Below are 12752 nucleotides of genomic sequence, written 5' to 3' on the forward strand. Positions count from 1 at the left end.
AACTTCCTGTAGCAGTATATCCTGCCTGGAAATTCCATCTAAAATTGAAGTTATAGACTCAGAAACAATGTTCTAATACATAGTATGTATAGGACACTCTAAGACCTTCAAGAGCAAGAACACATGAACGTAGCTAGTGTGGTAAATGTAACTCAGGCATTGGATTACATGGGACAATGGTACCATCCCATCATGACCTTGTGTGATGTACTAAGCATGCAGTGATATTATATTTTAGGAGGCACTCTACAACCCACTGCCTGGGCCCCACCAATCTGTGGGCCTCATGTGTATACAGATATAAATTCAACATTTATAAAGCACCCAAAAATGTGCCAGTCATTATTAATACGAAGAATACTGAGACACAGTCCCTGCCCTCAAGAGAGTAAGAAAGTTTCACAGTTAATGGAGGAGAATAATTATAAGACCATGCAGTAAGTATAATGATGTTAGAAATCACAACTGAAGTTACTAAGGGAGCATGTAAAAGAGACACCTAATTCAGCCTGTGGTAAGCAAACACTTCCTAGGAGAGACAATACCTAAACAGAGATTTTTTTTTTTTTAGTTTTGTGGCCACACCACACAGCATGTGGGATCCTAATTCCCCGACCAGGAATCAAACCCATGCCCCTTGCAGTGGAAGCGTGGAGTCTTAACCTCTAGACCACCAGGCAAGTCCCTAAACAGAGATTTAAAATAGAGAAATTAATCAAGAAAGGGCTAGGGTATTAGTCAGAAAAGGGCTGGGATGAGATTCAAGAGAGTAAGATAGATACTAATAAGCAAAAGCACAGAGGCGAGGAAACAGCACTGTTTCCTGTGTGGAACCAAAGCAAGTCGGTGTATTGCTGAAATACATAATTCATAAATTATGAGATAAAGATAGGAGAAAATAAAATTGGTGAAACAGATCATACACAGAGCCTAGCATGACACAATAGATTTCGTCCTGTAGCCCAGGGATTTTCCAACTATTTCAGAGACCAAACGATTGTTTTCCAATAGAAAGCTTCCATAAGGTATCAACACGTAAAAAAATAGTCTATAAGAAAAAGAGCTGAAGGGGTGCGAGGGTGTTTCCATGCTTAGCCTATACATTGCAAGTGCAGTTTGAAAATCACAGCTGCAGCGACTTAAGAAAGGGAGTGATGCAATAAGATCTGCTCTCTTGATGCGTCACCCTGATGGATGCTTAGAGAATGGCCTTGAGCAGGACGAGATCGGAGGCAGAGATGCCAGTTAGGAAGAGGTGGCAATAGCCACAGTAAGAGATGACCGCCTGAGCCAGTGCCATAGTAATAAGGATGTGAGAAAGCTTTGAGGACCATCAGAAGGCAGAAGGCCTTGGTGAAGCTAAACTAACTGCACATATGGCAGCTATCTGGTCCCAGTTGGCAGGACTGCTTAATCCCAACTGGCACTGGTTTCTAATGGAGAGATTAACTCACTAATCAATTTCCAGAGGGAAGAACCTGTCTTCCATATGTACCACGTAGTAGTTTACCAAATATTTCCAATCAACTTTCCCAACTAACCAATGCTTAGCTTATTTAATAATAGCTTTTCTCATAGTCAATATTTCAACAATCAGTAAATCTGGTAGGATTTTTTTCTCTTACTCTTAAAAAGAAAATAGAAAACTATATCCTGCTCTAAGACATTTCTTTGCTTCAGGAGAAAACATTACAGTCAAAGCAGCTTAAAAGAAAAACTCTAAAATTAGCATATAATATTCATCTCCCTCATTTATTTCATTTTACATTACCTTTCAGGGCATTGCTGGAAAAAAGTTGTCAGCTGTTGCAAAAGTACTGGCCAGCAATCAGGTCTGTGTTCAAGCACAGTGATCAAAGGCTGAGGATGGTTTCTGAAAAACAGAAAGTCACGTTGGAAGCTGTCATTTCAGGACTACACCTTCTTAATATCTAAATATAGCTACAAAAAAGCCACTACAATCTAGATTCAAAATTGTCACAAAATTATCATTTGCTGCATTTGTTGCAGAGTTGGCTCATTAGAACTATGTTTTTCCTATATCTAATTCTTTTCCAGAAAAGAGAATAAACCTGGGTCTTAGAGACCCAAATTTGACAGCAGACTCTGCCATTTAATAGCGCTATGACTTTGGCCAAGCGTCTCAATCCAGTAGCTCTTTCATATCCATCCCCTTGATTCCTGCATTCTTGGAAATCACTGGCCACCTCCTCCTCTTGCTGATCTCTTTCCAAACCTGGAAGGTTCCATTTCCTCTAACACTGCCCCAACCTATAAGCACTATCTCTCCGTCTCTGTTCCCACTTACCCCCATTTTTCTCAGTATATGGTTCTGTGTTTCCCCAGTATACTTAAGGTGAGAAAAAAGAAAATATTTCTCCCATATCAAATAACAAACTCTGTAAATTATAAATTCTTGAAATTTCTGTTGAACAAGGACAAATCTTTTATCTGGGCTACATCGATTAAGATACCTAAAAGACTATATAAAATTAAAGATCTGAAATGTGAAGGATCCTCATATAATGGGGTTTAAAAAAAAAGGAAAAAAGCACAAATTATTTTAAATAATTCAAAAAGTCTACTAGAAATTGTAAATTCATTAGCTTTTTAAACTATGAAGTACTAAACAAAGTTTTGATGTGGCTTTTTTTATTGTTAGTTTCAGGTGTACAGCAAACTGATTCGGTTATACATAAATACACATGTATATATCTATATTCTTTTTTTCAATTTTTTTCCATTATAGGTTATTACAAGATACTGAATAGTTTCCTGTGCTATACAGTAAATCCTTGTTATTTACCTATTGTATATATAGTAGTGTGCATCTATTAATCCCATACTTCCAATTTATCCCTCCCCTCTCCCTTCCCCTTTGATAACCATAAGTTTGTTTTCTACGTCTGTGAGTCTGTTTCTGTTTTGCAAATAAGTTCATTCGTACTATTTTTTATTTTTTTTAAGATGTTTTTTGATGTGGACCATTTTTAAAGTCTTTATTGAATTTGTTATAATTTTGCTTCTGTTTTATGTTTTGGTTTTTTGGCTGTGAGGCATGTGGGATCTTAGCTCTCCAACCAGGGATCAAACCCACACCCCTTGCTTTGGAAGGCGAAGTCTTAACCACTGGACCGATGGGAAGTCCCCGTACTGTTTTTTAGATTCCATATATAAGTGATGTCATAGAATATTTGTCTTTCTCTGTCTGACTTACTTCACTTATATGATCATCTCTAGGTCCATCCATGTTGCTGCAAATGGCATTATTTCATTCTTTTTTTAATTTATCTTTTTAACTTTTAATTTTATTTTGTAGTTGATTAACAATGTTGTGTTAGTTCAGGTGTACAGCAAAGTGATTCAGTTATACATATATGTGTATCTATTCTTTTTCAAATTTTTTTAAAAATTAAAAATGCTATTTGAAAAAAAATTCAAAGCATATAGGTGCAGCTATCTTTTTTACATAAAAAGAATCATATGCATAATACTTATCTTTAATCTTAATTTTTAACCCAATAATATAGCACTAGCAATGTTTAAAAAAAGAAAAAGATCAGTCACACCCAAATGATTTTTTAAAACAGCCTTCTTGGTGGTTCTCAAAATGGGATCGCCTTACCAGCAATATCAGCATCACCTGGGAACTTGTTAGAAATGAAAATAAATTCTCAGGCCTCAGCCAGACCTAATAAATAGCTCTCCAGACAATACTGATGCACTGCTATAAAGCAGTGGTGCTCAACCCTGCTTGCATGTTTGATTCATCTGTGGAGCTCTTTTTAAAATACCAATGCCCAGGCTTCAATTATACTGGGGTTGCTAGGAGTGGAGCCCATGCATTAGTAATTTTTAAAAACTCTTCCAGCAATTCCAATGTGTTGCCAGATTGAAAACCGGTACAAGTGAAAAACCCACAGAAGAGGGAGGTTAGGAGTTGGGAAGTTTTCTGATTTTTCTCTCTTAAACAGAAAAGTATGGCAGATCCATCACACTGAAACCCTCATGTTAAACACCTCTCTGACACTACTACACAGTTTCTGGGTATTATAACACCATCTCTCTATTTTCTCCTCAACCTCACCTAATCTATTAGACACTAACTTCACATGCTGGCAGCCTCCTGTTTGTTAAAGCACAGGCTATTTCTGACTGATCAGATTACTGCCATTGCTAAGGGATCGCTCCAAGCAACTTTTTATGCCAAAACTCAAAGATCCTATCAAAATCACATTTCCAAATTCCAAGCTCTTTGGCAGTTAAACCTATCTAGAATTTGCTTCTGCTCTAGTTGCTACAGATATGAAGACACAAATGTTACAAATCCTTAAAGCCTCTCAGGTATGTCACATCAGCCAAACTTCTTAGATTACGAATTCAGTAGGTCATGTTCAAGTAAACATGAATAAAAAGGAAAGACCAGCAACTGCAATTATTTTAGCTATGGGTTTTCCTTCTGACAAGCACCATATTGAAATGAGGAGCATCAGATACGACCATCTATGAATCCTCCAGCTAATGGTGGCATTTATGACTATTTAAGAAGAAAATCCAGCAAGTTGCCACATAGTTTTTGTGTGATCATAAAGCACTTAAGTGCTTTGCAATACTCTTCCCTTATAAGTCACCCCCTAACTCTTCCCACCCCTCAAATTCCCACCCCCAAAAACTGTCAAGAATCTATCTCCTGTTTAAAAACTGTTAAGAATCTATCTCCTTTTAAAAACAGTCCTGTCCAGATTAAATCAGATCAACAGAGGTAAGAGATAGTAATTTTAAAGTAGGATTAGGAATGATGCATATATAGCAAACGACTCTGTTATAATTTAGCTTCTACCTCACTGGAATTGTGGGACCCACTCTGCTTTGTTGCATGAAGTTGAAGGCCCGCTTTGCTAGCACTGGGGTTCAGCAAATTCTATTTAGTATCTCAGACTTAAAACTCTAAAGATGAGATTAAGAAGAATACAAAATAGGGATTTATCCAGATTAATTACTGACTTAGACATCTGGATAATTAACTTTTCCAGAGAATTGATTATGTCAGATCCAAGTGGAAATACTGTAGGAATAATATACAATATTGATTCCAAGAAGTTAAAAACCTCGAGGGAGAAAGGAAGTCCAAATTAAAAACGTTGAATATTACTACTGATTAACATTGATTACCAATATTATACTATTTCAACTGAGTACAACTAACCTAAAATCAATTATAATTGCCAAAATTTTGTTTTAATACTTTGAGCAAAGAATGAATTTGAAGCAAAGAGCTAAATTCTCCCTTGTGAATCATCAAATTGGTATGTGAATACACATATAAAATAATATGTAAAGCCTTATGCTTTATAGAATGGACACAGTTTTTAATTCAATATACTTTATCATGCAACTGCCATACATGAGGGGTTCTCAATCTTGGCACTACTGACATTTGGAATCAGATAATTCTTTGCTGTGGGCATTGTTCAATGCACTATAGGATGTTTAAGAGCATTCCTGACCTCTACCCACTAGATGCTAATAGCATTCAACCTAGGCACATGACAATCGAAAATGTCTCCAGACATTACCAAGTGTCCCCTGGGGCCACGGTTGTCCCTGGTTAAGAACCACTGCACTAGGTAAAATGGCAAGCACTATGAGGCACAAAACTCACTAAAACATGGTACTAGCCCTGAGTTATTCAAAAAGACTATTATCCCACCTTCATCTTTCTTTATACTGAACCAAAAGCAATCAATCGATCATGCTCAAAATTTGAAGGTTCTTATGGAAATATAATCATCAAATATTAACATTAGATGCACAAGAGTAACGGTAGAGTAGGAACTAGAAGACTTAAAATGGAAAACAAATGTAAAATTATTCCTTTGCAAAACATAGGAGCATGTTCCAAAATAAACAAACAGCATTAAATATTATGCATGGTAATTTGGTATGATAGAAAATAGAGTTATTTTCCATTTAAAATATTATAACTAGAGCATTTAAAATGTCATAAGGAAAGCAATTATACTCCAATAAAGATGTTAAAAAAAAAATGTCATCAGGCTAAGTATAGTTCACTCCTGAAATATTCAAGGATTGATTCTTAAATTAATGGATTATTCAAGATTTTTCTTTTCTTTCTTCTCACTCACTGCTTGTTAGCCACTTCTTTCAAGTACCTCACTTCTTTCAAGTACCTCCAACTGAGAAAGGTCAAGGTAAATGGAAGAATCCACAATTTAAAGTAAATTTTGCTCTTCATTAGAAGGACTGTTGATCAAAAAAAGAAATAACGTGGTACAAAAGAACACCAAAACAAAACCTGGGTTATGCCTTAAAATGTCAATTATACCCAAACCTGGTATTCAAAGCATAAAGAGTAAGTTGCCTAAAACACTTTATTCAAAGTGATAGATGGGTTGAACGTACAATCAATGTGATCACTTGTAAAGCAAACAGTGACAGACAATAAGCTCTACAATTATGAAAAACAAACACAAATGTGGGACACTGAAATCATTATTATTATTTATATAAGCAGGGCCTACATAGCATCATCCAAATCATTTACTGTTACGCTGCCACAACCATGTCTCAGAAGAAAAACTAGAAGTGGAGAGGTGACGTGAAATAGTGGAGGGAAAACATTGAATTAAAAGAGGCACGAGTTCCAAATTCACATTCTGTCTCTGCAACAAACTGTGTAATCTCAAGCAAGAGAATTAACCTCTCTTGGGCAAAGTTTCTTCATCTGTAAAATGAGGGAATCAGACTAAGTACCTTCCAGTGCTAAAGTTATAGAACCCAAGTCACCCATTAAAGCCCTAATCTTGCTCGGGACCAGAGGTGGAACCAAATCCTGTAAAGGCAGAAACCAATAAAGATGGCTCTCAACTATTAATAATTCTATGCCAAGCTTAAATGGCTTTAAGGCCAATGTCTAATAAAATCTAAGGCCTCAAAACAGAGGTCTCCTATTTTTATCTCAAAGAAATAAAGCATCCTATATTTTTTACTTGAGAGAGAAATGCAGTGCTATATCCAGAATAAGCCCACAGAAAATTTTAAATCAAGATTTCCTAACTCTTGAGACATCCAGTAGATTCTGTTTTCTTCGTAAAAGAGAATAACATTGTTTCTAAAACTGAAATCAATACAAACCAGGCAATCAGGTCACCCTTCATTGGCCTCTAGTGCCTCTAATTTCTCCTTCACTGTGTGGTTATTATTATTGTTGCTGTTGTTGTTGTTATTGTTGTTGTTTTCTGCCATAGATGAGCCAATTTGTTGTATGTTCTTTGGCACTTTCCCATTTCATGATTTGTAAATGTTTTAACTGCCATTTTAAGTAAAGCATTTAATACAGTAACTAGCACACAGAATATTCCATAAATGGGGTACTATTATGATTATCATGCAGGTAAATTTTTATCTTAAACTAGAGCATAAGCAGCTTGAAAGCTGGGTGTCTATCTTCTTACTCTTAGGTTTCCCTTTCAGTGCCAAATGCACATCTAAAATAAATGTAACAAACACACACTTTCCCCAAAGCACCTTTTTAAACTCTTTGAATGGATCATGAAAAACCAACATCACAACCCCTCTAAGTACATTGTTTCAAAGTCCACATTGTTCGGAGAAAAAAAGCACAGAGGAAGCATGCAGAGTTGGTACCTAATACTTCAGGGCTCCCTGCCCTTTAATAACATTGTCAACAACACAGAGCAGTGCATGCATCTTAGCAGAATGGAGAGGGGGAGGGAGTAAATGATAAATTCGTGGTGCCACTAGACTAGCACAGAGACAACGATAAAATAAGGTAGGTAACTAGATTCACCTTTCCAAGTATAAATACATCAATCTTAATAGAAAAGAGGGAGCAAAAAAAAAAAATTAGTCTTGTAGTAGGCAAAAAGCAAGAGTTATTTGTAACCTTTAGGTCACCTCAACCTTTCTGCTACATCTCTGAATGTAGGAAAGCTATGATTTGATTTACATCTTAAATTCAGCGATAGACACAGATTGCGTTTTCTGTGTGAGGAAACAATGCCCGCAGTCACCATGCATTTTCATGTATGCAGCTGTGACCCTGGCGCTTTCAGAAGCATAGCATAGCACTTACTACATCAAATATGCATTTTAAAAGCATTTCTCTACCTGCTCTGAATTTTGATTTGAAAGAGCTGGTTAGAAGCCAAAGTAGGATTAAAAAAAAAAAAGCTCTGCAGATTTTAAGATAAAAAATGCATAATAGGGACTTCACTGGTGGCTCAGTGGTTAAGAATCCACCTGCCAATGCCGGGGACAATGGTTCGATCCCTGGTCCGGGAAGATCCCACATGCCTCGAAGCAACTAAGCCCATGCGCCACAACTACTGAGCCTGCACTCCAGAGCCCATGAGCCACAACTACTGGGCCCGTGCACCGCAGCAGCTGAAGCCCGCGCCCCTAGAGCCTGTGCTCCGCGACAGGAGAGGCCACCGCAGTGAGAGGCCCACTCACTGCAGCGAAGAGTGGCCCTCGCTCGCCACAATTGGAGAAAGCCTGTGCGCAGTAACGAAGACCCAACTCAGCCAAAAAAAAAAAAAAAAAAATGCATAATAAAAATTGTTAAGATTCCACAATGAATATTACTATAAAAAAGAAAAATTAAACAATAATTGTGAATCATTATCTATCCTATAGAGTCTTAAGACAATGCATTTCATCCTTTCCAGAAAAAGAAGACTTGGAGCAAAAATTATTTCAATTTTGATATTTTTGACTAATTTTCTTTTTTCTTTAGGTCTATAACGCAGATAGGGAAAAGATAAGATCTCTTTGAAAAGAGACTTCATATCACAATGGTTCTGCCCTCACAATGAACCTTTCCCAGGATCCCTATTTTGAGAGGCAGGGTTTTAATGCAAAGGTGTCTGCCAATGTCAGAAGTCTGGAACTATTTTAGGTACAAGGTGATGGCTGGGGGGAAACACACAGATATGGAGGGGTCCAAAACGTCTATTACTAAGTTACATTCTTGATTGGGGTGGGGCAGCGGGAAACTAGAGATAAGATAAATAGTCTAAGGCAAAAATTACAACATTTTATGCTCTTCAAGACATTTATCAGCAAATTACCATACCAATTTTCAAATTAAGCATGCACACTTAGAAGAACTTATAAAATATTTTCTAGTGGCAATTGCTAACTGGAAAATTGTATAATATGTATAGATTATTATTTAGGTCTGATTTTAAATCCCAAGTGTAAACTCCAGGTGATTGGAATCATAAACTGTGAACAAAGACTTCCCTGGGTGGGAAAGAGGAGAGAAAAGAGGAAGTGAAAACAGAAGCAAAACATGCAGTGCCACAGAAAGAATCAAACTGCAAAAAGACAGATGGGGGACTTCCCTGGCAGTCCAATGGTTAAGACTCTACACTTCTACTTCTGGGGGTTCGGGTTCAATCCCTGGTTGGGGAACTAAGGTCCCACATGCTGAAAAATAAAAAAGACAGATGGCCCTTGGAACGTATTACTGGCTATGCTTCCCTGATTACTGCCCTAGCTTCTTTCTTATCCTCAACTCTACTGAGCTTTCTCAGGGACAGATCTGACACTGATACCCCCTTCTTTCCCACCTTCTTTTTCCTAATTTCTGTAAAAAATTTCATTTATCCATTAAAGCGAGAATTCACAAGCCCTCTGAAATTATATGCAAAATTTTGAGTACATGTACATGTGTACATTTTCTAGGGGAAGGTACAAAACTTTTATGAGATTCTCAAAGAAGGTCCTGACCTCCCCTCCAAAAAAGGGTAAGTGCTAGTAAATTAAAGCTAAGTATACCTAAGGTAATTACTGCAATTCAGCCTTGTTAAACTCCTGCTTCCGAAATAAACTATAAAGTACGCTTCTATTTCCCAAAAAAAGGTATATATGATGTGCCTAGAAATGGTGGCTCCCCAGCTACTGAAGTTTTTGTAACTTCAGCAAAATAAAACATATTAATGCATTCTAATGGTTCCAAACCCTATGGCAGCTTGACTGTAAAGTACAGACAATTTAATAATGGTGTCATGCTTCCTTTATGCTAAATAAAACCAAACATCTACACCTCAGGAGATCCCTTTAGATAATATATTCAACTGTTGAAATAATCAGCTCCCCAAAAAGCAAAATGCTTATCTTGACAACAGAAACATATGACAATAGCTGATGGTCAAAAAAATCAAAAAAACACTTGATTTTTTTTCAAGTGTTACAGGATTCTAAGCAATCTCGTTAAGAAACAATAAATGCAATAAGGAAATTTGCATAGAAATGAAAAACAGTAACAACTACTCTTAATTAAAGACTAGGAGGTTTATTTTCAGGAACTTACGAAAAGTAGTTTACCTCCAGAAATAAATGTAAAAGGGAAAAACACTGAAAATTCATTGGACTTGGTAAGTATACAAAGATATTACAGAATAAATAAAATGTGACATATCCATGCAGTGAAATATTATTCAGCCATAAAAGGAATGAAGTCCTAAATCATGCTACAATGTAGATGAATCTTAAAAACATTATGCTATGTGGAAGAAGCCAGACAAAAAAGGCCACATATTGTATGATTTTATTTATATGAAATGTCCAGAAGAGGCAAATCCACAGATAGAAAAGTAAGCAGTGTTTTATATCTATAGTAGGAGGTATTAGAGAAAGACTGCTAATAGGTATGGGGCTTCTTTTGGGGGTGATAAAAATGTTCTGGAATTAGATAGTGGTATAGTTGAACAACTTTGTGAGTATAATAAAAACCACTGACTTGTACACTTTAAAAGGGTGAATTTTATGGTATACAAATTATATCTCAATCAAAAAGGCATTAAAAAATATTCCAAACTTAACTCAGCCAAATACTATTTTAAATTTAATTAACCTCTTTCGATTTTAGAAAAATTCATATGTATCATGTGAAGTATACTGCCAATATAAATAATCATAATAACTTGGATTTCCCTTACAAAGAAAATAAGTTCAAATCAGAATCTCATTTATTACCTCAATATCCATGGTTGATATCTTAATTGTGCCCATTTTAAAGATGCAGATGTAGGAGGAAAGAAAGTTAACTGTCTTTGTCTAATGTCACTATGAAATAATATAATGTTGTTCAGTGTTTTAACCATTTGTCCAGTGATTTCCAAACCTATTTCCACATCAGAATCTCTTGAGACTTTTTAAAAATGCATGGATTCTACGTACCCACACTGGCTCCCACCCAAGCTTTCTAAATCAGAATCTATAGAGGTGGGGCTTCAGAATCTATAGATTAAGTGAATTCCCAGGGATTCCTACCATGTCCACATCTAAAGCATATCTATATCTCCACTGCCACTAGTAAATCTGAAGGGAGTGGTAGAGTTGGGAAATCACCATTTTGAAATTATCATAGTGAAAATTAACGGGGGGGGGGAGGCAGCTGTGAGTTTAACAAGGAACAGGATATTTGCATGGTCTCGTAGCATCTTCCCCATAGACTGCTTATTAGTTACAAGAAGAAGATGATAACTATACAGTAGAGAAACCAGACATCACCTTGATGGGATAATCAAAATTAAAATCACCAGTGAGGGGCAAGATGGACATCAGGGTCTCCAGATATGATATCCTGAGAAAGACATTGCATCACTTTTATAGTATTAAAAAATGTCAATGTTATAAAAGATAAAGGATGCGAAATTTTCCAAATAGTTCCAAATTTTAAAAGACTAAAAAGATATGACAATTAAATGTAATATATGATCCTAAACTAGAGCCCATACACTAAAAATAAAAAGGAAAAAGGTATGAAAGGACATTATTAAAACAAATGGCAAAACTGGAATATGGACCATAGATGAAAGTATTATATCAATGTTAAATTTTCTTGATTTAATAACTGTACTCTGGTTATATATGAGAATATCCTTGTTCTTAGAAAGCATACTCTACTGAATATATGTAATCTACTCTCAAATATTTTTTTAATTATATAGAGAGACGGATAATGCAAATGTGGCAAAGCGTAAAAAAATTGATGAATCTGGGTAATTGGCATATGGAAATTTTTTGTACTATTCTTGCACCTTTTCTGGAACTTTAAAATTCTTTCAAAATAAGTTTAAAAATAAAACCTTCAGTGACTTCCCACTACTCTTTTTTTTTTAAATAAATTTATTTATTTATTTATTTTTGGCTGCGTGGGGTCTTCGTTGCTGCGCGCGGGTTTTCCCTAGTTGCGTCGAGCGGGGGCTACTCTTCGTTGCGGTGCACGGGCTTCTCATTGCGGTGGCTTCTCTTGTTGCAGAGCATGGGCTCTAGGCACGCAGGCTTCAGTAGTTGTGGCGCACAAGCTCAGTAGTTGTGGCGCACGGGCTTAGTGGCTCCAAGGCATGTGGAATCTTCCCAGACCAGGGATCGAACCTGTGTCCCCTGCATTGGCAGGCAGGTTCTTAACCAGTGCACCACCAGGGAAGTCCCCCCACTACTCTTTAAAGAAAGCCCAAAGTCTTTGCCATGGTCTTGCATCTTCTAGGCCATGCCCACCTCCCCTGGGCCTCTGTCTTGGCCTCTCCCTCCCTTGAACACTAAGCTCCAGGCACCCGGCCTCCTGTTAGTTCTCCTGGGGCACCAGGCTCTCTCACACAGCAGCAGCTAGGCACATGCTTTTCCCTAGATGTAGAAATGCTCTTCCTGCACTCTTCGCACAAGTGACTCCACCTCACACACCAAAATGGGTATAAGAC

General features: G+C 36.8%; 1 protein-coding gene across 2 annotated transcripts in view; it reads right to left on the minus strand.

The window, feature by feature from the left end:
- The window catches only part of FOCAD (focadhesin), a 311371-nt gene that overhangs the window by 233981 nt on the left and 64638 nt on the right, over window positions 1–12752 (minus strand). For both annotated transcript variants that reach the window (XM_059924644.1, XM_059924643.1), the window contains exon 6: window positions 1772–1873. In XM_059924644.1, the coding sequence (XP_059780627.1) occupies window positions 1772–1873 (102 nt within the window). The remainder of the gene's footprint in view (window positions 1–1771; window positions 1874–12752) is intronic.

This window comes from Balaenoptera ricei, chromosome 6 (genome assembly GCF_028023285.1).
Source record: "Balaenoptera ricei isolate mBalRic1 chromosome 6, mBalRic1.hap2, whole genome shotgun sequence".
Taxonomy (NCBI): domain Eukaryota; kingdom Metazoa; phylum Chordata; class Mammalia; order Artiodactyla; family Balaenopteridae; genus Balaenoptera; species Balaenoptera ricei.